This window comes from Schistocerca cancellata, chromosome 1 (assembly GCF_023864275.1).
Source record: "Schistocerca cancellata isolate TAMUIC-IGC-003103 chromosome 1, iqSchCanc2.1, whole genome shotgun sequence".
Classification (NCBI taxonomy): Eukaryota; Metazoa; Arthropoda; class Insecta; order Orthoptera; family Acrididae; genus Schistocerca; species Schistocerca cancellata.
The window spans coordinates 1,107,056,374-1,107,082,806 of NC_064626.1; the positions used below are offsets into that span (position 1 = coordinate 1,107,056,374).

A 26,433-nucleotide genomic window follows, 5' to 3' on the forward strand; every position below is an offset into this window, starting at 1 on the left:
GCGCTGCGGGCTGCCCACCCAACAGGCGCACGCGCTCCGGGTCTGCGCGATGCCACAGACAGTCTCATTGTTGCAGTTCTGAAAGAGAGCGCCGCGAGAACTGAGAAGGGAAAACTTTCAGTTTAATGGAGTCCGGACTACCCTACAGCCGCCATACTCTATTTATGGAACATGTACCCCACACGCATTATCAATGGTAATTTCTTTGGTCTCACATGATGAGTATGATGACATTTTCTCAAAGAGATTTCAACACACTGGCAGTACCTCAGGCAGTTTTTTAATAACTGAAAATTATTATAATAACTTTTATCGCCAACTTCTGTTAATGCCGGCCTTTTATTTTTTGGCATACAATCTGAAAGGGTTCCTTTCCACTTTTCCTTTCGCATGCGCCACTTATTGTTCTCCTTGTGAGACACAGTATTCTCTCAAATTCTTTAAGGGGGACGTTCACGGAAAAACACAAACTATTTGAAAGATGCACCAAATCCACAATTCTGAATAGACGACAATGAAATTTTGTGCCATGATTTACATAAATTAACACAATTACTGTTAAGTTCCTTGGATTATGCATACGTAATTACATTTATGGAATTTAAAAGTTTTATTTTCTAAAAATAAATATATGTACTAATGTCTCAGAAACTATTCAAGAGATTTCTGCAACATTTTCTGTTTAATATCTTTGCATTTAGTAAGCTTCTCTTATGATTTTTTAATACATCAAATAGGAGACCTTTAATAATTTTTAAAATATAATTTCGGAAGCATAAATAAAAAGTCATGAAAAATCTAAAGAATTTTTCTCCATAGCTCAACTTAAATTCAGAATTTCCAAATTTGCTCTTGAGACAAAATCTGTTGGATTTATAGAAAAAAGTGTACAAAATATCATAATTTTAGCCTCAATATATTCTGAGAAAAAGCTACATAAACTTTATCAAATCTAATTTTCAGGATGTGCAATTTAAAGTGGAACCTAACATTTTCCCTTATGCCTACTTTTCAGATGGACCCATACTGGTACTTGGAGTCTCTTTCCCTTCAAGACTTCTCTTCTGGTTTCTTGTTTTCTGTCTTCTTTCCTTTAGCATGTCTTCAACTGACTTTTCAACTGTAGAGAAGCGCTGTAGATCTATTTTTCTCAAGATATCTTGAGTGAAAATCTTAAAGCTCATTCTCTCTAATACTTTCATGCTCCCTACGTTCCCAACATCAAATACAAGAGCTGCATTACAAGTGGCAATTCTGACAACTGTAGCAGATGAAAATGTTATTTTAGGGCACTGGTCCCATATGAGCGAATTTACAGACTCGTTTGGATTCTGGGTTTTGATATTAACACGCAGTTTAGAAGTCCAGGATAGGCCAGAAACCTGTAAGTGGGCTTGACAACATACAAGATACAATAGGCTTTTTGGACGAGTTGTTCCTCTGTCCTTACTACGATGCTCAATTCGTCGGTTAAGACGATTTTGGCGGAGTGCGAACCAATGCGATTTTGGACGAACATTCAGGAAGATTCGTTGCCATCAACGAGTATTCATAAAAGCTTGTTAGCATTATAAAAACACTCGTTCTACTCCTGAACGTTTAAGATGATTTTTTCAGTGAGTGCATCGATACGATATGTACCGTTTCCAAGTTGTGGTCTAGAATATTCGAGACTATTCTAAAATATTCAAAAAAATTCGTCGACACTCGAGAACATTCGTAAAAGTTCGAGAATGTTATAGAACACTTCACCTGAAGACGACTGGTACGGAACTTGTTGAAACGTTGCCGCAGAAAGACGCCTTTAGTCGGCTGACAATCCGAGAAGACTTCATCCTATTACAGAAAAATTTCTAATTTTTTCGCTTGAAAAACACACTGATGCCCAAAGAGACAGAAGATATCCTGATGACGGCAAGGACGTCATGCCAACCAAACCACAGAAGCTAACACAAAATAACCTCTATAGGGCACAACGAGGGAACCAAGGGTAGCATCAGACACTAAAACCAGTCATTGGCGGTGGGCGATTTTGTGAGTACCTTAACATTGCTCACAAACTAATTTATTACGAAAATACTTTGATAAAACCTGTAAAATGAAGTGCTGAGCTACCACTCAAAATTTTCGGTCTTCACTACCACACATGAGAATGTTCCTTACATCGTAAGAAAGCTCATTTGCGGGAAACCAGACAAATCTCCAATTGTGGTTCTTTTAGTAGCTTCGATCTTTTGTCTAGTTTGCCTCTCCAAATCCTGTTTTCTCTCAGCTTTCCTCTTTTTCTAACTGACTATGAAGTATTACCTATTTTGCAGAGTCATGGATTTTAATAATTTCCCTTTGTTGTAAACTCTAAATTGTAGAGCATATTATACGCTTAAACTACCAAGCGGTCATGTGCAAAGGAACAAGCCACATTTGCAAAGACAGTTGATACCAAGGACAGAGCACCATTATATACACAACCGAAGCCTACCAAAATCTAATTCAATAACGAAAGAACTAATTTCCAGAGATATGATGAAGAATTTTTGAAGAAACGTCTTCATGGTCGTATAAAGAATAAGACTGTGGAGGTGATTTGGAACAGAATTTTGATCGTCAGATCAAAATAGCTTCTTTGCACAGGCTGCTTCCACACAACATCAGTGCTGTTATTAACGCGGCCGGCATTATTCTCATGTATATCTTCTTGGAGGTTTCTTCATTTTAAATCTTGATTACTAATCATGCCATATTGGCACTGAATTTACAACACATTAATAAAGATACAAGAAAGAACCCAGGAGAGAGATACTGGTAGATTCAGCTCTGTGAGAGCGGGTCGTAAGTCGGGACCAGGAGAGCTCAGTCGTCAGATGAGCACTTGGTCGCAAGGGACAAAGATCTCAGTGCGAGTTCCGGACTGGCATACACTGTTAATATGCCTGAAAGTTTCAGATTAGCGCGCGCTGTCCCGCACGGTGAAAATTCATTCTAGTACACTTGTGTGCAAAACTTAAGTAGGAAAGTATCACGGCCAAGTAAAATAGCTCAATAAAACTTGGACCAAAAGCAGGAAGAAGTACTACAGTATGGTACAGAATGTAACTGAGTGAAATACCAATCATACGAACAGAGATGACACTTTTTTTCAGAGACAATAAATGCACTGAACTCATCTCCATTTATGGACACTACAAAAGGCAGAACATGGTTCTTAATAGGGTGTACAATTACCACGGACAGCAGTGCATGCTGTGCAACATGTTCCCATGATGGCCACAAAGTTGGTAAGGTGCTCCTGTGATATGGCGCTCCATTCCTCCAGCAGCGTGATTGACAACTGTTGGATGATAGTTGGGCACGTGAGTGTGCTGCAACACGTCCCCCCACAGTATTCCACACTTGCTCGTTGGCTTTTAAGTCGGGGAATGCGGAAGAACAGACCATTCACCAACTATCCTCTTGTTCCAACAGCTCTTCCGCCAGCTCTTCAATGCGGTTGCCCATTGTTATCCATAAAGATGAAGTCAGGGCCGATTGCAACCCTAGAAAGAAGCACGTGGGGAAGGAATACAGTGTCACTCAAACGTTGATCGTTGAGTGTATTGTATTCCATGTACGCTCATACAACATTAATCCCCCGTCCACCATGACACATCGACCGCCAAGATGTTCTCGTTCGACAGCTTTCCTGGGTGAATTATTTACGCCCATAAGGCGAGAGGGGCGAACGCGGAGCGTGGTCCAGCATGTTCAATTTGGTGATCCAGGTTAAGTCCTTTTTAATATGAAAGGGACCGTCGTAAATTGCGGGGACTTCGGTGTTATCATTGTCTTTGAAGAAAACTGTCGTTTCTGTTCGTCTCATCGCGTATTTGTTTTGGTTAGCTCCTGTATTGCACTGTACTGAACTGTAATATAGGCTACACCTTTCTATGTATGGCCGAGGTTCCATAAAGGCTTACTTGACAAAGAGACATCATGGAAAAGCTACTTTCGTCCTCAAGTTTTATAAAACCACTGTAGTTGTGTAATCTTAGCCATTTTATTTTATCGTTTGTATTTCATTACTCTGGCATCAGACCTTTCTTCTTTCACCAAATACCCTAATTTCGATATCTAAGCGTGGACACATTACTTTGTTTATTAAAGCTTCACAAAGTTCTGTATTTCACAGGTTTCTGCTATAGGTTGCAAATGTGTACACCGTCGAGGCTACAGGACGTCGTCTCAGACATTTTACTTCTTTCCGCTAACACTACACCGATGAGCCAAAACTTCATCTCAAAGCCCCCCCCCCCACCCCCCAGTGAGGCTGGATGCCGCCTGGTGGCGTTGTCGGCACGACACGTTAACGAAAGTATGTTAGCGGAGCAGACATGGACGGGGGATCACCCTAGCGGAGATATGGGCTGAAAATGGGGAAATCCATTGAGTTACGTGATTTTAATAAAAGGCAGATACTATTACGCAAAGCCTGTAAAAGAGTATCTGGAAAACGCCAAAGTTCGTCAAATGTTAAAGTGCTACTATCGTAAGCATCTACGAAAAGAGGTAAGGACAGTGAAACTACCACTAGATGCTAAATGGTTGAACGTAAACCACTCTTCACAGAGCGATGGATTAAATTAGGACAGATGATGATCTGCGGTATCTCTGCCGAAAGAACACTGAGACCTGGTTCGTAGGTAGTCAGGGATCGCACTGGATAAGGTTTAGGTTGGGGATGGGGCCGTAAACAGCTACTGTGAGTTGCACAATCAAACACACAACTTTATTTTTCTAAGAACCTCTTATTCACACATTTGCTTTAAAGATCACGATTAAACAAAACGGCTGAAGGCCTTGTTAAAGAAAACTTGAGATGCTTTCTGGGCTGAAGGCCCAAAACCACACAGCAAACACAAGAACGGCTAAAGATCTGACTTAGAAATCAAAGCAATTAAAATGGAAGGTAAAAATTTTAAAAAATCATGCAATGAAAACAATTAACGGCTGAAGGTCTACACTACACGCCTGACGGACATCTATAACTAAGGCACATTAATAAACAATTTTTTCTAAGCAAGAACATTTCTTTTTAAACTTACAACGGAACGGCCAAAGCCTGATTAATTTATTGCAAGGCTGAAGGCCACACATGAATTTGAAACAACGGCTGAAGGCCTGAACAAAAAGATAAATAATTTAGAATAAACGCCTAGCTTCTTATAAAATTTTTTCTTTGGAGAATGCACACGGCTGAAGGCCTTATTAAGGAATTCACGCAAATTGTCGACTGAAGACCACACATAACACATGGAACAACTAACGTCTTAACCCCTGGATTACAAACAATTTCAGATAGAACAATTTCTAAGAATAATTTTTTTTCTGAAACAATCAATGCTCAAAATTTTAATTTAACACGGCTGAAGGCCTTCATGTCCATTGTAAAGAAAACTGAATTAATACACAGCCAAAGTCCTCGCACAATACTTCAACTAAAATGAAAATCACATTTTAAAACAAACAGAACAAGTGGTACTCAGAAGTGTTCCAAGGGTAGACATGGGAAGGTAGCTCAAACGTAAGGTGAGGTGAGACAGGCAGCCAAGAGTTGAAGTTAGGTAATCGGATGGCAACCCAAACTAGGGACGGCCCAAGGACCGACCAACAATTTAACCAATTCCCTTCCGTCTGACCAATGGTACAAGGATGGAGAATATCGGCTGAGGACGAGAATACGAACAGCACTAAACGCCCAGAAATTGGCGTCTAAAAACAGCCAGTGAAACAATAACGACTCTAAGCAAATATGAACCAAACAACTTAAAAGGCTGTCGAATAACACGCCATACTGGATACCAACAACACGACGACGGAAAGGCACACAGCCTACAACTGCAGGAAACTGGAGCGTTAACGGCCACAGGGCAGAAAATACCGCTGGTGCACTTCACTGGTAAGTAACAGTCAATTTAATAATTAATCACAACATAAGAAGATGGCTGCAAGATTTCGCCGACTCCAACACATCATATGATGCTGCTAGCCCGAACAGCCAAGGGGCAACAACCCGCAAATGAACGAAGAGATGTCACAATGGTTGAGGTTTCGTAACAGATTAACTGATCACTCAACTTCAGAGTCCAGGTTCGGTGGGAAACGAACTTGTCGCTCTCGCAGCTTTCAGTATCCGACAGCGCGTGCACACTGCCAGCAGCCCCGGCCTGGCCTGGCACACACGCCACCACCCACAAATACTAGCGGTAACACCAAAGATAGTAAGACAGTACTAGTATCGATAAGCGCTGCTGCTGCCACTCAAGGAGGCAAGCCAGCAACTTGGTTACGCCAGTTAGTAAGGATGAAACCAGACGCCACTCGATGTAAAAATGCCAAAGAATCAACGGCATGAACGCGAGCCGTACACGGCTCAAACACAATGCTGGTGCACGCCCAAGTGATTTGGAGCACACCGTTCATCGCACATTGTTGAACATGGAGCTCCGCAGCAGACGACTCTTAAGTGTTCACATGTTGACCCACAGATATCGTCAGTTACGATTGCAGTGGGCACGGGACCATTGGAATTCGGCCGTCAATCAATGGAAACGTGTTGGTCCTTCGGGTGAATCACAGTTTTCCTATACTAGGTCAATCGCCGTCATCGAGGTGAATGGCTGCTCGAAACGTGCAGGACGCAGGCTGGTGGGAGCTGTGTTATGCTATGGAAGCCATTCCCTTGCGCTTGCATGGGACCTGTAATAGTAATCGAAGACGCGCTGACACCTGCGAAACACCTGCACCCCTTCACGCTTCGGCCGGCCGAAGTGGTCGTGCGGTTCTAGGCCCTGCAGTCTGGAACCGCGAGACCGCTACGGTCGCAGGTTCGAATCCTGCCTCGGGATGGATGTGTGTGATGTCCTTAGGTTATTTAGGTTTAACTAGTTTAAGTTCTAGGGGACTAATGACCTGAGAAGTTGAGTCCCATAGTGCTCAGAGCCATTTTTTGAACCTTCACGCTTGATGTCTTCCCCGACGGCGACGTCCTCTTTCAGCGGTACAGTTATCCGTATTTCGGAGCCAGAACCGTGTTACAGTAGTTTGGGGCGCGTTATAGTGAGCTCACGTTGATGTCTCGGCGAGCAAATTCGCCTGATGTAAATTCTATGGAACCAGTCGGGATGGCTATCGTCGGCCCGTTATTTACGTGACATGTGCGTAGACATTAAATGTTAAATTTTAACGCCACCTACCTCCACATACCTACCAACCTGTCGGATCTCCGACACGCAGAATCAGTGACGTATTTCGTTCAAGAGACGGACAAAAAAGCTGTTAAGCAGGTGGTCTTTATGTTATGCCACATCAATGGATATTTGCGCCAATGAACTCTAGTCGGCAGAACCTTACTTACCCTTACTGTCATGCGCATTAAAGTTTTCCTAAAATTTGCCTGCATAAGCTTCAGACAAATGTAGGCATGGTTCCCTTTCAAAAGGGCACGGTACAATGCCTACCTGTCCTTCCGCAGTCCGCGCTTGTGCCCCTGCTCCTTCTCTATTCCCCTTGTCGTGGACGGGAACTTAAACTCTCGTGCTTCCTTATTTTTTTTTAGAAATTTCTCCTCATATTTGAGGATTTATTTGCGCTATTGTTGAAAATACTATTTCCAGTTTGTTCAAGGATATTCCATGCAAAACAATATGTACGTTGTGGCGCTTTGGTTTTCTGGACAACTGAAAGTGAGTTAATTTGGCAGGTAATCTGATAGGATGAATTTGTTTGGAGCTCACTGTTTACAAAAGCAGTCCCGGCTTCATCGGGTAAATGGAACCTTGTGGGAGACGACAGGGGCGCTTTATTATTTAAATGCTTTAAATGCTTTGAAAATATTCCTTTTCAGAAAGTCAACAAAATGAGAGATTCAGCCTTTTCACGATGAGTGTTACCTGTTCTGCTGGCAATCAGGTAATATTTTAGTTCGATTTTAGTGAAATTACACACGCAATGGGAAACGCATAACCGAACCTGGGCATCGTTATTATAAGCTCCAACCTATATTTGTAATAGTTGAATTTAGAGCTGACCAACGAATATGCGTTTGTACTTGCAAAAATATTGTAATGTAAGCACTTCTGCGCAGTGTTTATCGATGCGGCGAACAACTTTGATTTGTACGGCTTCCCGAGCTACACGCTAAATTCATCGACAAATCCACGAAACTATGAGTTCTGGCACTTTTACCATAACGTGTGTTTCTTCATGGTTCAAACGACGTTGTAGCTTGAACCATGTCGCTAGATACTTTTTATTCCTGTACAGAAATTAAAATTTATGACTCAACTGTCACTCTGAACTTAAAAATAGTGGACAAAAATTTACTGTGTTACAATAAGCTACCTTAACACAATTATTACAAGTAACCGTTTGTTGATTGTTACTCTTCAAATTACTTTTTTACCCATAGTTAAAGATGGTGTAGAAGGACTGATATTTTTTACAGAAAAATACAAATTAAGACGAAGAAATGTAACTGTATATTAAAATCTAGTAACTTGGGAAATATTTTTAGCTTGTCCATTTATACAGGCGATGGAAATTGCAAGTAGTCCAGAAAGAAGTCAGAATGATAAACAGTAACTGTGTGCGCAATGGACATCACATTGAATATTCATCTAGTCTAGGAGAAAATCCTGACAGTCGAAGGTCTTTCGATATGCCTGATTGCATGTGAACGCTCTGTTGATCTCGAACTCTAGCTGTAATCCATCTACTCCTTATGCTTGGAGGATCCGATCTGCACATGATCGCTTTTCCCCTACATGTCATATACTAAACCCTCTTCATTCATCTTCCCAGAAACTGCGTCCTTTTGTCCCAGTTCAGGCATTAAAATTGGCTACAACTATTTTTTCTCCAATTATTAGAACTCTACTCTCAGGTATTTTTACTTCGTTCCTACAACTTCTTGGTAATTTCGTTTGTAGAGGGTAAATGAAGTGTTCGTGTGGCTTTGTTGGCCGGGATACGTCATCTAGAGTTGTTCAGCTGGAAGGTGCAAGTCGTTCTATTAGACGCAACTTCGGCAACTTACACATTTAGTGAGGATACGATGAGTGATGAAGACACACCGCACCGAGTCCTGAGTGAATTAAATGCCCAACCCTACCGGAAATCGAACCCGCGGCTCCGTCAGCTAGAGCCTGCAAAGCTAACCGCCAGACCACCAGCTGCTGACTTCTACAGGACGTGTATTTCTTCCTTACATCTCACAGAGTAGAACCATGTATCTCCATCTCCCACGCACCCAGAGTCCTAAATACATTTAATGCTATGACTTTATTGGCGCACTTATTTTCCTAGCATTTCAGAATTTAAACGCATTGATATTGCTTCTTCGCTACTGCACCCTAATCATTCTGATTTAAGTTCGAATTTAACAACGTGTACATACCCATACTTTGCATAGCTACATCTCTGGCAATGTTTAGCAGTAGGAGCGAGATCTACAATGTGGGAAATTTTGTAAGTGAATGGTGAAACTTCCGGCGAAATTCATCAGGATAATAATAACTCTCAAACTGTTTATGACTACATATACAGGGTTAACCTGACATCAACCGAATAAATTTCGGTGGATATTTAGGAACTTTTTCTGAATATTTTGATGTAGGGGACCCATGGTTTCTTGTGGCTCGTTCCAGATTAATTGCATTTCGTGTGATTTTTTACCATCATTTATCTTCGCATCTGTATTACACTGAAATTATCTGCGCAACAGTGCAAATGTCGACGTTATGCGGTGTGCGTATTGTTTGGAAACAAACGTGTTCCTTCCACTCTTGGTACTTGCCGTTGACAACAGTTACTTCCCGCCCTCTAAGAGCACAGATATCGATTCTGTCCTGAAAAGAGCGAATCTACCCATACGCATTATTGATCCAACCAGTTAGCGTCGCAGACGGGGAAGCCCCAATGTACCAGAAGGCTGCTGCATTCGCCCGCCGTTTCCTTTGCTGCGTAAGAGAATCAGTCTCGCCCGAGCCTTCTTAAAGATAGGATTACGAGTGTGCGCGTGTTGCGCATTCGGAAATAAAAGACTTGAATTTTTGAAACTGAAATTACTTAGTTACGAGTAGTTTGGGGATGATCTAAAATTACGGATGACATTAGGAAGTTAACAGCAGTAGCAAACTCGATTCAAAACATTGTCAGCTGCATGAATGCTATTGCAGAGCCAATACGTGCTTGTGATTAAAGTACAATAAAACGAGAGCTGTCAAATCAGTACGAAATTCATTTAGCCTGGTCACATTAATGATGAGTTTGGTGGGCGTTTTTGTCTGAAATTATGAAAATTGTGCATGGGCCACATGTCAGCAGGCACACGGTTAAGAACGTTCTCGAACTGGCGCGTGTACCTTGAGGGCAAGTTGAGCCTCTATGCCATCTTAACCATCAAGTCCGATTGCCTGTTAAAATTCAAAATACGTGAGTTAGCTTATAAAAAAAAGGAGCAACTTGCAGTCCTCAAGCTTGCATTCAGTACTGCTCTGTTCTGTCTCAAGTTTGTTTTTTTCGGTAGTGTTAGTTTTACGTTAACACCGATAGAGGGCTGTGCGGAAAGTTTTACTGGTGGAGAGTAGGCAGATATGAATTTGTGTGTGGGTTCACTGACTGCGATAGCATAGGGCCACAACGACGCTATGCAGAGCAATTCCCACAGCGACGGCAGCCGGTCGCAGTACTGTGGGTTGTTGCATTACTCCGTCTTTTGTGTTGTATGATTTGGTGATTCCGTGTCACAGGCCTTTGCACTGTTATGAAGGGATATTCATAAAACAAACCTAACTCGGCTAACAAACTGAATAACTCATAGTTAATTACGAGGATGAGTCAACGAATAAATCGCAAACGTCTGAATAGCGCCTATCGTTTTAAATTTCGTACCTATACGTATGTAGAAGGTGGTAGCACAAGTCGCGTTGGAGGTAGCCGATACACAATTATCCGCGTCCAATGGTTAAATCATCTGCTGTCAGACCAAGATGGGAGGTATGCTATGAGTGGGCAACCGATCAGAACAACGAAATTTTTACGAGCCAAGAGTCTGCTGCAGAGAACGTCCGTAGCGCAATTCGTTCCGCATAACGTTAGATTTGTATTTCATGAAAATTTTTGTTCAGTTGACTATAGGAATTTAGCGAAGGACCAGAAAAAGTCACAAACAAGAAGGTTCCTGGCCGCCATGTTTATCCAGCGATGGCATATTGTTTCCCATTTTACAGGTATTCTGCTGCCCTAAGGACACATCGGTCTTGCGGGTTGCAGCAGTTTCAGGGACCAACTAAACTTTTTATATTCACTCGTCAGATGCGAACGTTGTAACAAGAATTCCATGTTGCAGGCTTTTAACGCCTTGTCCAACGATGGGCTGTTTAAGTTGACCAAAGGGCAGTATGTTGAAAACGAAAATAAATTTCAGAGTGGTAAACGCGGCTCTGACGTCTCTATCGCAGTTTGTGTCTTATTTATTGACTCACCCTAGTGTTATTTCGTATGGAGCCACCAGAGACCACGAGCCCCTTACATCGAAATGCTCAGATGTTGCAAACGCGCTACATAATACACTCTCTCTCTCTCGATAACTGTGCCAGATATCGACTCAGTGTGTGTCCACCCGTATCTTGTGACTTTTTTGGTGAACAGCGTAGGGCTAGTACTATTTTGAAAAAGAGTAAACAACAAATCTTTAATTCTCTCTACTATGGTCAAAGGTATGTAAGAAAAAAGTGTATCTTTTTGGTTAAGCAAATAACTGTTCACTTAATGCCGAACGTCTCGGTGGCTCCAGAAAAACAGAGGTAGTGTAACATTACTAGAAATGATTAAAATCATAGCTGTTATATAAAACCAGCAGCTTGGTCGGCGTCATTATGCAGTTAGTACGTTTGTAAGTAGCAAGTCTGACCTATGACAAGAATATCACTTTTCTGTTACAGTTTGAGTCATTTCACATTTTTGCCTCAAGCTGCTGACACTTATACTGTGTGCTGGCGTAAGCTGTCGGTAGCACAACAGTCGGCAAAGATGAAGCAAGAATATCGATAGGTGGCGCCGGATCAAGCGCCCCTATCAGGAGAGAGGCCAAAGACAGACTCGTAAGCAACAGCTGCCAACGCCCTCTCGACCGCAAGTATTTAGATCACCGTCACTGACTGCAGGGCTCAGTCTCAGTCACTACCGAAGTCCCTCAGGCACTGGCTCACTCACTGACGCACCAACTCGCACTCAAGTTTGGCATCTGTCATTCACCGCATAGCGCGACTTGTACTTCACCAGCCGTGGACTATTACGAAAGAGTTTGTACCATAACACATGCACTCTCTTAAAGATAAGTAGCTTCCCGTTAATGTAAATAAAGAGCCCTGTTATTACATCTGTGCAGTTACCGGCCATCAAACAACATCTTTCCTATGGCACAAGACACTACAATGGCGACAAGAATACAACATATTCCTATGTGAAGAAGGCCTTTGAAGGCAGAAACAGGTTACGATTGTTTCATAAAGAAGTGATTGAGTTAAAAATAAACAAAATGATACCTTGCAATAAGTCGATCGTCGTCTCCGCTAACGGAATTTCTTTTTTTTTCAGAAACTTGGATTCCTGCTACAGACTTGATCCTTTCCTACTTATTACCTACAGCTGTGGTCACTTGATAATGATTCTGACCATAAAAGGGTCACTAGCAGTAGAGTCAGACAAGTCACTACTCCAAGTGCAGCTGCAGTCATTGTTATTACTATCGTTCCACAGTTCCTGCTTACGCTTATGATTATCGCTCTATATTCCGGGGAAGTTATTGGCTTTGTTTAATATGTTTTTCGTGATATCACTAGTGAGCAAATGACAGTATACGCAAAGTAGCAAGAAATGCTAATAACGACCGCAAATGACGTATGAAGTATATGTTGTATTAATCATAATATGTTCGTTATGAGTAGTTTATTCGTTGGTGTACCTATGTGTTCAGTTAGATGAATGCAAAGGAAAAGTAATGAGGTGTGAACGTCCATCACGTATACCAGATCTACCTATTCTCTGAGATAGCGAAAGACGATTTGAATCGGTAGTGGCAGGGTTCAAATAAAATATCGTCCATTCTACATTTACATATACGTAGCAATCTGGGCAAATAACTTAAAAGCGAGAGTAGCGCGTTGTCAGAAGAGAATACACGTTCCGGGATTCCTGCAGACACAATTCTGCTGCGATATCGATAACAGATGCATCACTGTGTGCGACTGAAAAGGCGTGCCAAGTGGAAACGTTGTCCAAAGATTAAGTACGCGGGACAGTACGATTCTTGTGGGCAAAACGTCTCAATTTCACACATATTCAACATGAAATTCTGGCATTACATGGATAATCGCGTTGCCGCGTCCAGTGATGATGAATTTCACTCAACGGTTCTGGAATGACACCTTCACCAAATAGCCGCTTACCGCCATCAAGGAACTGAAAGATTGATAGAAGGTTACGATAGTTTGTTACAGAGATCTCGTAACAACGATGAAAAATCTGTGTCGCTTTGTAGTTCAGCATTCCCTTGGAGTTACTTGGCCTAGGATAGTGACGTGTAACTTACTTTTTGGTGTTGCCCTCATATAATAGGCAAAGTACTATACACTGCTTGTCCTAGATTACTCCTACCATTCTTAGTCTTCGATTTCTTTGTTTGATTCGTATATGAAGCGATAGAAAAATTATTACCTATATCCGTCTGTAAGTGCCATTAACTCTCAGTTCTTTTCCTTATTGTCTTTAACATGAGTCAGTACGTTCGAGGCAATAAAATAGTTCTGCAGTCTATCGCGATGATCCTCCTAACTCTTCGGGAACAAAACACTACAGTGATTCCAAGTTAAGTTCAGTGAGCATTTTGATAAAACTTTGGAACTGATCGAAAAGACCAGTAACAAAGCAAGAAGAATTGCTTCGAAGACTTCCTGTAACCCGTCATGGTCGATATCCTAAACTTAATGTGTCTCATAAGCTTACTGTACGCTGCCGGTGCGCTACATTTTCTTATATTTCTTCACTCAAATATATCATTACTACCACCCGTATGTGCTAGTTGAAAATTTTTGTCGTTTTGGCCTGTACTACATCCTCCCAAAACATGGAAAGCAAAGAGCCTACAGTAGAAGAGGTCCACTGTCATAGGTATTAGAAAAATTTTCTCCTATAACTTTCGACTCGGTCGTTTCCAGACCAAATTGGTACATCTACCCTTCACCATCATCTATAAAAGTTTATAACATCATCGCAGAATCACCCTATAAAAGCGGAGCGTAGATGATATGGGCGATGGTAATCGAAGGTATAGTGACAGCTGTGGACAACGTCAACAATACCGTGAACCATCTTCCCCGACGGCGATATCTTCTATTAGTATAACTCTCCGTGTCACATGGTTACATCGGTCTGAGTTGAGTGTGAATTGATGTTGATGTGTTGATCACCAAATTATCCTGATCTGAGCCCCATGGAATGTGTCTGATACGCTTACGGGCGCCAGCTACGTGCTATCAAATCACCTGGCCGTATTTTACGGGAATCACGTATCCCTTGCGTACACATCTGGCACCTCATACTGTCGGGAAGCTGCCGAAGACTTCTCGTATCCAAACCGCCCAAAATCACTACTGTACCGCACTACAAAAATGAAAGAGCACGATGCTAACAATGTTTTGCTTCATCTGTGTATCACGGTATACAATGTACTTGTAAATAAAAAGAACCTTGTTCGGCTGCACAAATACAGTTTGATTACTGGAATGTTCCAAGTATATGGTAGCCCAGTGTATAATTGCTTTGCTGGAAGTCGGTCACTTGGATGCTGTCGATAGTTGGTTCAATAATGTGTTGATTCTTGTTGCATGCTTTGACCTTCACACTACTCCAAATATAAAAATCGCTGAAATGGATAGGTTAGCGGAAGGCCACAGCTCTTTTGAGAGTGTTCTTTTAGGTGAGGAAATAGAGTACATTGCTTCCAAGAGCGCATAAGCTTCATGTGGCGTTGTGCCGTTAGGCTGAAGCTACGCGAAACGTTCTTCGTTTGGCCCCGGTTGGTGTACGAAGGCCTTGAAGAAATGTGCAATGTGACACGCTGAAATGGACTCCAAATGGCATATCTTAAGAGCTATGAGCACGTGTTCATCTTTGCTACTGTGAAACACATCTCTTCTCATAACTCGTAAGGTATGCATTTCAGATCAGTTGGTTATTACACAATTTCTGGTTGTTTTGGTGCATACAGCCTCCTCCCAAAATATGGGAAGCAAAGAGATTGCTGCAGAAGACTCTACTGTCGCTTATAACTTTAGACTCGGTCGTTTAAGGACCAGCGTCCCTTATCTCGTGCACGTCTGGAACTTTGTAACATCATCACGGAATCGTCCTGTATGCTTTCCTCAGTTCGTAAAGCCACTAGGCGGCGTTGGACCTCAGGGCGGGCAGTAGTGATAATAGTAAGTGGTTTGACGTTTAGCACGCTCAGAAACTTAAAAGTAAGCTGAGAATTTCGTGATCATCAGAAAAACAAAACTAAACCAAATGCACAAAACCAATTGCTACAGAATGTAATAATTAATCACAACTGATTGGTTGCTTATATTAGTTATCTATAATTAATATAATGAAAAACGTTAACATACTTTTACTGTTCGGGCTGTGACTGGATTCCTGAACATATCTGTTTTCACTTTTACAAATACTTGAAAGTCTATCTATTTTCAGTATAGAAAAAAAGAAAATGACAGTTTCAACAAGCGGGGCCCAAGAAGTATCGCAACTAGGCAGAATTAATTGCTATGGTGATGTGTAAAGTCTCCCAGGTTAAGCTAGTGACGACTTTCATATTCCATATATCATAGCATCATTGCTGGTTTCAACTACGGACCATTATTAATGCTTACACCTGCTCCTTAATCTATAATTAATAATTCTGATTCTCAGTAACAATTCAACTAATGTGAGAGGTCTCAAATGTACTTTGAGGTCTCTGAATCCATTTACTTTATGTCACCAAGGAAAATTATATGAAAATGTTGGAGAGGAACGTCTGATCGACAATAAAGTGGTTATTACGGACGGCTTTCTCAGGTAGACAAGAACGACGAAAAAATGACAGTGGCATTGCCTTAAAACACGTCCTCATATTCATCTCGCTCGACTTCATTATCAGCTGGAAGCCGGTATTTGTATATTCGGGCTGGGACTGGAATCCTGAACGTATCCAATACATCCAATAAGATTCTTAGACGTTGACCGCTGCACAATTCTCACGGTTACTGCATTAAGACACCACGGCTATAGCCGTGGACCCTACGTTAGAGAAAATTTTATTTTAGTGTGTATGTTCTTGATTCTATATTTGGACGTTTCTGCAAATCCGAATCATTATTATTGCAGAACAAGTCAACATACCAATAATCTTCTCATGCCAGTACCTCAGGCACAGCATGCGAAATGTATTAGGCCTTTGTGGTACTGAACAATTCTGCATACGTTTTCCATTGTTTGATACTTACTAACTGATTTTCTTGGCGGCGTTAACTGCACACTTTATTACTGTTAATGCAATAATTGTACTTTTTTATTGTTGAGAACGACAAGAGGATATAAAAGAGTTTTCATCTGCCATCAAAGCGATCCAACTACCGATAGGTTCCATACCTACTTTTATGAATTACAAAACTACTTTTCTTCACGTTATACCTCTTTTAATTAGCGTCGTTATACATACTGGTGAAGCAATATACTAGGTTTTAAAGTGGAAACTGCACGCGTGTGCTCTCACCTGCACTAGCACATATCAGTTACGCTGTAACGGACACATACCACAGTAACTCTGCAATGAAACGCATAAGTATTGTTTTGGGAATAGCTCGTAAAGCGTTCTGTGTAAAATGTGCTGCGTATCACGCTCTTGCGCGGAGAATCTCGTTAGTCAACGGCCCAATAGTGGCATACTCATGAAATTGATGAGATTGCTGTTGCCACTTTGGTCTTCGCTTTGATCTCCGCTGTATATCAGATCACTGCATATTTTCCTGTTACGTAATATACAGGTAAAATGCGGTAATGTTCCACACACAATGCGGCACAAAGCATTCCTTCGTGTCTCCGTTGTACATCGTTAAAATTTGCTCATACACGGAGACAGGCACCAAAACAAAGTGCTTCCATCCAAGACCGATCTCAAAGAACTATTGTCATTAATTTCACACTCCTTACTTAAGTAGATGCCTTTGTGTCTAATTAACACAAACACATATAGCTTTGACTGTAGGGTACGGTACTATCGAAATTATTGGTCAGAGTACCGAACGGAAAAATTCTACACCTAGAACAACGACGGATAAAAAATATAGGAACACGTATTTATCTTATTAAAACTAATCAGCCTTTTCAGCTGAGGCTGATGAAGCACGCTCCACTCGGAAGCAGAGGATTTCGGTGAGGCACTACTTCATTACAGTCTATAATTTGAGGAATGAAAGGACAAGAGATGAATTTAAGTCAAATCCCAAATCACCCAAAAGCGAATGAATATCCAAGTTTATTTCCAAAGTTCCTGCATCATTGAGGATATCTAAAAGAGTCGACAGTGACTCGTATGTCGTATGTAGCTTTTAATCATGCGGATCGCGTAGGAGATCTTCAACGGGAGTGGGTTACTTCTGGGTATCCATCTGTCTCACCCACTGCAGACACATATTTCACAGTCGCTTAGACTCACAAATTACACTTAGTGACAAGCGAAACTCAAACACCGGACTGGCCTAAAGGCGAAGTCTATCACCCCAAAGAGAGCCGCAGTTTCTCATTCGACTAACGTTTCCATTACTTTCTCTCACACTCCCGAAACAACCATACACCTTGATCGTTGCACCATATCCGTGACACAAATCGAGCTGCACTTCTTTCTATTTTTCCGACGTCCACCACCAACCCGTCTAGTAAAGATTCCATCCGTGCAGTAATACTGCTGGAAAGGGCGGACAGGTGTAGTGTAATGCAATCTCTTAAGCAGTTTTGTTACACCTTGCAAGTGTTCTGCCAATAAACGCAGTCTTCGTGTCGCAGTTCCCACAATGTTTTCTGTGTGATGTTTCCAGTTAAATTTGGCATAATTCTAATGTATAGGTGTTTAGTTGATTCGAGAACCTTTAAGTGTGTGTGATTTATTGTATTTATTCTGCTTATTACCTAAATTTATTCTAATAAAAACCATTACTCATCCTTTATAGCCGAAACTGTCTGGCAGTAAGTCTCATCGTAAACTCTGCAATCACGGTTGTTGAATAAAATATCTCGTTCTATATGTCATATGAGTGTTACGTTAAATAATGTTCGTGTTCTAAATTGCGCAGTCTGTAACTGGAATGCGTATAAAACACCTACATTAAAGATGCCATATGTCAACAACGATATATTCTGAGAAGGATATCGAAATATCTGACACAAATTGGAACACAGTAGCGACTTAAATTAAAAAAAAAAAGTGAGACCTCGTACATCTTGAAGAACATGAAGTGTGAATCCTAAAAGCCGTACGAGATTTAAAAAATGTCACTGATCGAAAAACAAACGTCGAAATTTCGAAGAAAGATTGTAAGAAAAATAAACGTTTGCCAAATAGGAACAGAGTGCTGTAGTATATGTACTCAACACTTGATGTGTAAATAAACGTAGCATGTACTAGACCATATTAAATTTGACTGAAATGATAAAAGTGTAGATGAGGATAACTAACCTAGTGACTTATTTCTTTGCTCATTACTGTTAAGTCCATGGAAGAGGGTATTTAGCATTGTACATGTTAAGCATTTTCCGGTTCGAATCAGGTAAGGATCGCTGGCAGGACAACTGCTTAAAATAATTTCAGTATTACCATTATTTGTCTACATTGCGAGTTTATAACCTAACCTGTTTCGGATAGTACTTAGCAGTCACCTTCAGATCATAAAATATCATTACAGAGTGTAACAAGTGTTACACTCTACAACAATGTTTTACGATCTGAAGATTATTGTTTCCACAATCGAAATCGGTGACATAATTTTATAAACTTTCCACCTAGGCGAATAAATGCCTCCGTTGACTCTGCTGTTTTTGCAGTACATACGGGAGTGGTAAGCAGGGGGCCGGCCGGAGTGGCCGAGCGATTCTAGGCGGTTCAGTCTGGAACCGCGCGACCGCTACGGTCGCAGGTTCGAATCCTGCCTCGGGCATGACTGTGTGTGATGTCCTTAGGTTAGTTAGGTTTAAGCAGTTATAAGTTCTAGGGGACTGATGGCCTCAGCTGTTAAGTCCCATAGTGCTCAGAGCCATTTGAACGATTTTATAAGCAGGGGACTCAAGTACGTTTATCGATTCGTCAATCAATACTATAGCTTGAAATTTTACAAGTAGGTTCTTGCGAGATAACATGTCTATCTTTAGCCGTCTGCCAAACAGGTTTTCCAGCATTTCCGTCGAGCTCTCTCACAAATGTTCCACCACTTGTGCTGCTTTTCTTCGAATATCTTAAATATCCCCTGTTAGTCCTGTTTAATATCTGCCTCACACATCTGTGCAATATTTTGAGACTGGTGCACAAGAGTTTTGTAAGCAGTCTCATTTGCAGAATGTTTGCATTTTATCAGCATCTTTGCAAAGCACCGAGATCAGCCACTTACTTTAAAAACAACCGAGTCTATCTGATCAACCTATTTCATACCCACTGAATTACTTACTCCTAAGAATTAGTATGAATTGACAGGTTCCAGTTGTGATTCATTGATATTTTAGTCATGGCATACTAGTGTACAATTTTTACACGAGAGTCTATATGAAATAAAGTATTGTTTCAGCAACTGCTCAAAGTTTCCATCGCCAGGAAGGCCGTGCATATTCAGCACCAGCAAATCAAGTGAGAATCGCTTAGTGTACATTACAGTTCAACTTATCTGGTATCGATCTGTTCTGTAATTTTTAGAAGCGTGCTCTGTTGTGATCTTTCTTTTACTGGCCGCATCGTACACTCACTAACCGAAAGAAATTGAGATAACATTACAGAAATACCTAAATGCTCCTAAACTTCTTTGAACGTCCAAAAAGTGTTGCAGCAGTCCGCGGAAGCCATAAAAATGGCAGTTCCGCGATTCAATCGAAGACAGTCTGTCGGGGGTCGTGGGGGATGAGTTACCCCGGGGATGGGGCGAACTGGCGATCGTATTTCATTTTTATGACCGATAGGAACTGCTACGTCACTGCCCTACTGAACTCCGAGGAATAAATACACTAGTGAGGAAATCCTAGATATCGCGTGTCAGTGGCAGACTGAGGTTTCGTCTGTAGAAATGCTCCATCCTTTATTTTCTGCTCGTGAGAGTAAACTTTTATTACAGCATCCAAGATATAAGACCACTCTTTCGGATACAAGTTTAAGACAGGCCTACTACAGGAAGAGACTACTTAAAATAAAGATTCAAGTTATGACGACCTATTAGCACCAATCAAGTTTGCAGATTTCAAAAGCTTCTGACATATTAAAGAGCATCTGCTTTTTATTGGAGGTTACGCATCACTGTTTAAGTGTTTTCAGATACAGTACTCCTAATTATAACGTTCTATGAACATCTTATAGGAACGCCATACTACAATGTACGGTACGTAATACGTGAAATATCGAATTTCGTAATTTTCAAAAGGAAATATTCCCTCACTGTAAAGTTGATATCCTTTACGTCCTAAGATTTCAGGCAGTATGGTGAGAAAAAAAACTAAAAGTAAATGGTTTTAGTCATTACGTCATTGTGCTCGGGTCATTTGTTGTTTTTACAACATTCCCATTGTACCAGTTATTATGGATGATTCCCTTTCTACTCGTGTATGCAGCGTGGGAAAAATGATTCTCAACCCTTGTGTGCGTCCTGCGACTAGTATGATCTTCGCGGTCACTACAGGAGTGATAGTTAGCGAGTTGTTGTATGTTCCAAAATTCTTCACTTAAAGTTAGTTCTTGTAACTTCGTAAGCTTACACTGGACTGTTTGCGTCTCTCTTCAGTGGTCTGTTACTTCCTTTTCGTAGCATCCCCGTGACGCTCTTGGATGTGACCAACAATTCTGTGATCAATCGTTCTGTTCTTCTTTGTATACGTGCGTTATTTCCTGTTACTCCGATATTGTACGTGTCCAACGTACTTACGCAACAATCTAGGGTTATTCTCACTACTGGTTTGCAAGAAAACTCGTTTGTAGACTTATTGCATTTTCCTAGAATCACACTACTGACCATGTGTGATGGTTAAGTTCTATATCCATTCTAAATATTACATCCAGTTATTTGGACGATTGACTGTTTCCAATTACTACTGCGATGGAAATATCAACACTCTTTTTTATCAGCTGAAGAATTTACAGCCTATCTGAGTCACTGTGTGACTGCTTTTTTTCTTTAAGAACTCATTTAAATATCTACTTTGCAAGCTACCTTATGATCTGTGGTGGAGAAAAAAAGATTCCTGTGTAATTTCCCGTTTCCCATACCATTCGTGGATGATTACCGGAAAAAAATGTCCATCCTTATGTCTCTGTACAATCCTCAACTTGTAGACGTATGTGGAAGTAGGGCCTTCATCGACTCATGTTGGAAAGTTGACGCTCTAATTGTAAGAAAATCCTTTCTCACCTTCTTACTCAGGCGTATTTATAGCGGCGTCTGTCTGTGGAGTTACTTCACTCTCTCTCTCTCTCTCTCTCTCTCTCTCTCTCTCTTCCGCTGTCGAACTTATTAAACGAACACCTTCACGAATCGTATATCTTCTTTGAAACCTTTAAAACAATCTCCTTAATGGTCCCTGTGTTACGAACTATGTTGTATAATCGTCGGACTGGGCTAAAGCATTTTCACGATACTGATGGTGAAATTCCGAAATTATTATGAATTATTTGAAAATAGGAAATTGAACGTCACCCAGTCTGATCACTGAGTACTTGTCTGACATACCATATGCAGCAGGAATACATGGTATTAGTCAGTCTTTCTAACTTACTCTCACGTATTCCCCTAAAAGAATAGCCCTCTCTCTCTCTCCCAGTACTAAGTAGAGATGTGCGCAGAAAATGTATAAAATGGAGTCAACAAATCGGCTGTACACCAGAAAGGGCACCATTTAAGTTTCTCTACAGGTTAAATTCATTCAATGTATGGCTCAGTAAGCAAGATACTGTAATTTTAATTTCACTCATTCATTTGCCCAAAAATTTCGACCAATGGCAATGTAGTATGCACAGTCATTTTGGAATAGCTGATATCATTTCCCCTTGGGCTGACTGGACTAATACTCCTCACATGTATTAAAATTCCACTACAGCGTCTGACCTAGTCGTCTGATGGTAAAGCGCCTCCATTGAACCCGAAAAGGTCGTGGGATCGAAGCCTGGTCAGACTACAAAATTTTCAGCCCGCCTTCAACCCATCCTTCACTTCCCAATAATGAGATGACACATAAGGAACTGCACATGATTCGTATTCAACTTTAAACGGTGGATCCCTTTTTCCCGTTAAGATTATTGTGATTGGTTAGGGACACTAAAGTTGTCGAAGAAGCGTCGAACTGAACGACTGGTACCAGACTGTTGAGACACACAGAGCTACAGTAACTGCAAGTCATACCTTTTGCCAGGCGAGTACAGTGTCCAGTGTCGGGTTCAACAATCTCTTAGCATATTTCACTCCCTACCCAACTTCTGTAGTATTTCCTCTTCCGAAACTGAAACAGTTTCCTGGGATACACACAAGAACGACACGTCACATTGAGAAAAGTAAATAACACCCCTTTTATGAACCTACCTCTCCAATAGAAACCATTGCTGTCAAAGTAAATTAATTTATTTTAACAAATCAGACATTCACGTCATTGTGTGAAATAACACTTTTTTTTTGTTTATAGCCTCGCAGTTAACTGAGCAGCAAATGCCTGACGCCTCAAAATGTGGATTAGGAATATTAACGACTTGAGTTTATATAACTAGGAATCAGTCCCGCGACTTAAATGAACTCATTCGATAAGAAATGGAACAATTACTTTTAGTTCCACTGTTTGTCGCGTAAACTAACAATTAATAGTAAAACATGTTGAGGTTAGAGATATTTTCCATACATTTTGACGTATGAAACACAGAGAGTGAGTATTGAAATTATCGTAATAATTTCAAGTCTTCAGTTTTAAATATGATAAAAAAAATTCTCACGTAATTTTAGAATCTCTCATGTTAAGTCTTTTACGTAACTAACTCTAGGCAGCACAGTTTACTATCTTACTGAATCTGCTGCCCAGAAGCTGTTACTCGATGGAGAGATCAGTATGCCCACAACCAGTAGCAAGGTACCTGTCTAAGGGAAGATCGCATGGATGAGGACAATTCGTACCACAGTTCTCTCATTCGCAAATGTGCCGTGGAGAAGTTGTGCGTCCCTCTTCTCTGCATATGCTTTAAAGTTTCTTAATTAATATTTCTTTAATATTAATTATTTTATATGCTTCTATAGTCTGAAAGATGTGCGAAGATGACGGTTGTATGTTATACATTTAATAGTGAATATTGGTTCTTCCAACTTGCTCTGTAACCCTTCGCCATAAGGTTATGCCTTAAAATGCCTGAGAGTCTCCGTAACATTCTACCACTGACCTGTCAGTTCAAAAATAGTATGACGCCTCTTAATTCGATCCTCCTTTTCTGGTTACGCTGTAATATTATGTCGTTAGTACTCAATACGCAGCCGGCCGCGGTGGCCGTGCGGTTCTAGGCGCTCCAGTCCGGAGCCGCGCTGCTGCTGCGGTCGCAGGTTCGAATCCTGCCTCGGGCATTGGTGTGTGTGATGTCCTTAGGTTAGTTAGGTTTAAGTAGTTCTAAGTTCTAGGGGACTGATGACCACAGCAGTTGAGTCCCATAGTGCTCAGAGCCATTTGAACCATTTGAACCCAATACGCATGAATTATTCATGAACAGATAGTCGACAACCGTAACTCATTTGTATTTCTTCTAGCCAGAATCTCCACAACCATTTAACAGCTCAGTAACAACGAAATGCCTTCTTGGGATTAGCTGACCTGCACTAACGGAACGACGTCGTCCCGTGCCTCTATGGATCTACATGTAGACTGTGTCTTCACTTCGCATCCTGACCTAAGCTAACTGAAAAGCTGTTGCAAGACGAAATCCCTTTTCTTTAGGGTTTGGACTGTCTCAGAACATTACTACCTTAACCCAAGCTAACCTGATACATTTTCTAAGGAGTTTCCTATTCTGGAAGATAACTATGGAGACAGTTTTCGAAAACGTAGATTTTACTCAGAACTGATGTGGAGAGGTAACCATGAACATTTAATATCAATGCATCCTCGAAAGATATTGTTGTCATATACTGGAAAATGTTAAAAGAAAGTGTTTCTCGTCATGCTGTAGGATTCATATTTGGGACCAACCCACATTTCTACACAAAACAAATTCATTGTCTTGGTTTGTCCTTACTTGCTTTAAAAAGCCAATTCGAGAGCAGCCACATTCGGATAGTAAAGAATCATTGCAAGCGAGTCGCGTCCTCCATACCAGAGTTCAGAGTAGTTGTGACACTAAACTTTGAACAGTACGAGGCAGCATTAAAGCGCCAAATAAATTGCTGTCTCCTGCAAATTTTTCCACCTCTGACTCCCAATACTACATATTTCTACCTTTCAGTTAATTTAGCTGTCTAAGAATTCCAAAAAAGTGCTATTACTCAGCAGCACGTTGTCTATTGCGACACCATCTGAGCCATATTCTTTCGTCAGAAACGCCTGAGCATGTTGCATTACATTTTGAACCGTACTGTTTTTCCAGGGACACGGGAATGAAGTTGGTGTCCTCCCCCTCTAACATACTCATCCTTCTAATGTGAGCTGGAATATTTTTAACGTCGCAAACATATGGCGAGATGTAGTAGCAAGTAATACTGGAAATATATTCCATTAAAGTGAAATGAGATGCAGCGGTCGTAGATGCACTTATATAAATTAATTAAACATTTGTTACATACATATGTGCCACGTTTTATTAATTTCCTGATGCGTTTCGGCGAATGGACACATAATGAACATAAAATAGGTTCATAGGAAGCGTCTTGTCAATTTTATCGCTAAAAGAAGTAAGTGCAAACTCGATTAATATGTTTCTAAATAATTTACACATGTTTTTGGGCGATCTAACGTTGTAATTTATAATTTTAGAAGCCCAGATCACTTGATGCGAAACAGCTTATTTCATGACCAGTTTCTACAGTATCTAGCACACATCCTCAGATTCTCAGGTCTCCCAGAAATATAACTACACATATGTGTCGTCGAGCATGTTCTCAGTATGTCGACAAGACTGATGTGTAGTCATATTCCTGGGAGATCTGAGAATCTAAACATGACTGCTAGTTACTGTTGTAACGGGTCATGAAATAAAGTATTTCGCATCAAGCGACATAAGCTTCTAATATTATAACTTATAATGTGCTTCTATTGGAACGTCGAATCCGGAATACTGAAGTACTCTGCGAGATGTACACCGACTTGTTTGCAGTTCCTGTGATTGAAATTTTTTGAACATTCTCTGGTGTTACCGTGCAGGCCAAACTACCCCCGGCGAATCACACAAATGTGCACACATTCAGGTTTTCGACGGAGATATAAACATTTCATCAAATTTCGGGTCTGTAGGCGTGAAAAGTCGAACTATTCTACTAACAACTTGATCGACTATTTCCAGTTACTTGGAAGATGGACAGAAAATACGAGTACGTGGACGAAATAATGGTAGAAATGGAATTTGCATGGCTACATGCTCGAAATTTAGCCACCTAGAAAATAAAGCCGACTTTTTTTAAAGAATTTAATTCTGTAGGCTTAGCGGTCCCAACAATGGGCGACTGCAGACATCGCTTTCCGGCAGGCTCGCTACATGCAGGGTGCAGGGGATGGCGACAGTGCGTGCCGAGAGGTTACTCACAGTAGGTGTCCTTGGTGAGCCTGTCGATGGTGTCCTGTTTGAGCTTGGAGTTCTTCTTGCCCATGGCTAGCGCATGCTGTGCCCGCGGGCGGCGGATCGGCGTCGACTGAGCGTCGCGACGCCGCCAACGCAGGGTGCGCGCGCATGCGCCCTGCCGCACTGCGGCCCGGCGGGGGGAGGAGGGGCGGCGGGGCGACAGAAAGGGGCGGCCAAGACGCTGTGGGGGCGGCGGTGGCGCTAATTAGACCCGCAGCCCGGCCGCGGGGCCAAAAATTCAGACCCCGCGCTGTCTGACCAACGAGTGTGCGACACGGCTCTTAAATGTGGCCCCATTAAGGGAACGACTGGGAGCTCCGAATTAA

At 41.3% G+C, this 26,433-nt stretch overlaps 1 protein-coding gene across 1 annotated transcript in view; it reads right to left on the reverse strand.

Annotated features, from left to right (window-relative positions):
* Positions 1-26,181, reverse strand: part of LOC126091996 (frequenin-1) — a 282,981-nt gene extending 256,800 nt beyond the window's left edge. Inside the window, exon 1 of the mRNA XM_049907372.1 lies at positions 26,072-26,181. Coding sequence (XP_049763329.1) covers positions 26,072-26,135 — 64 coding nt within the window. The 5' untranslated portion in view covers positions 26,136-26,181. The remainder of the gene's footprint in view (positions 1-26,071) is intronic.
* Positions 26,182-26,433: the final 252 nt, after the last annotated feature.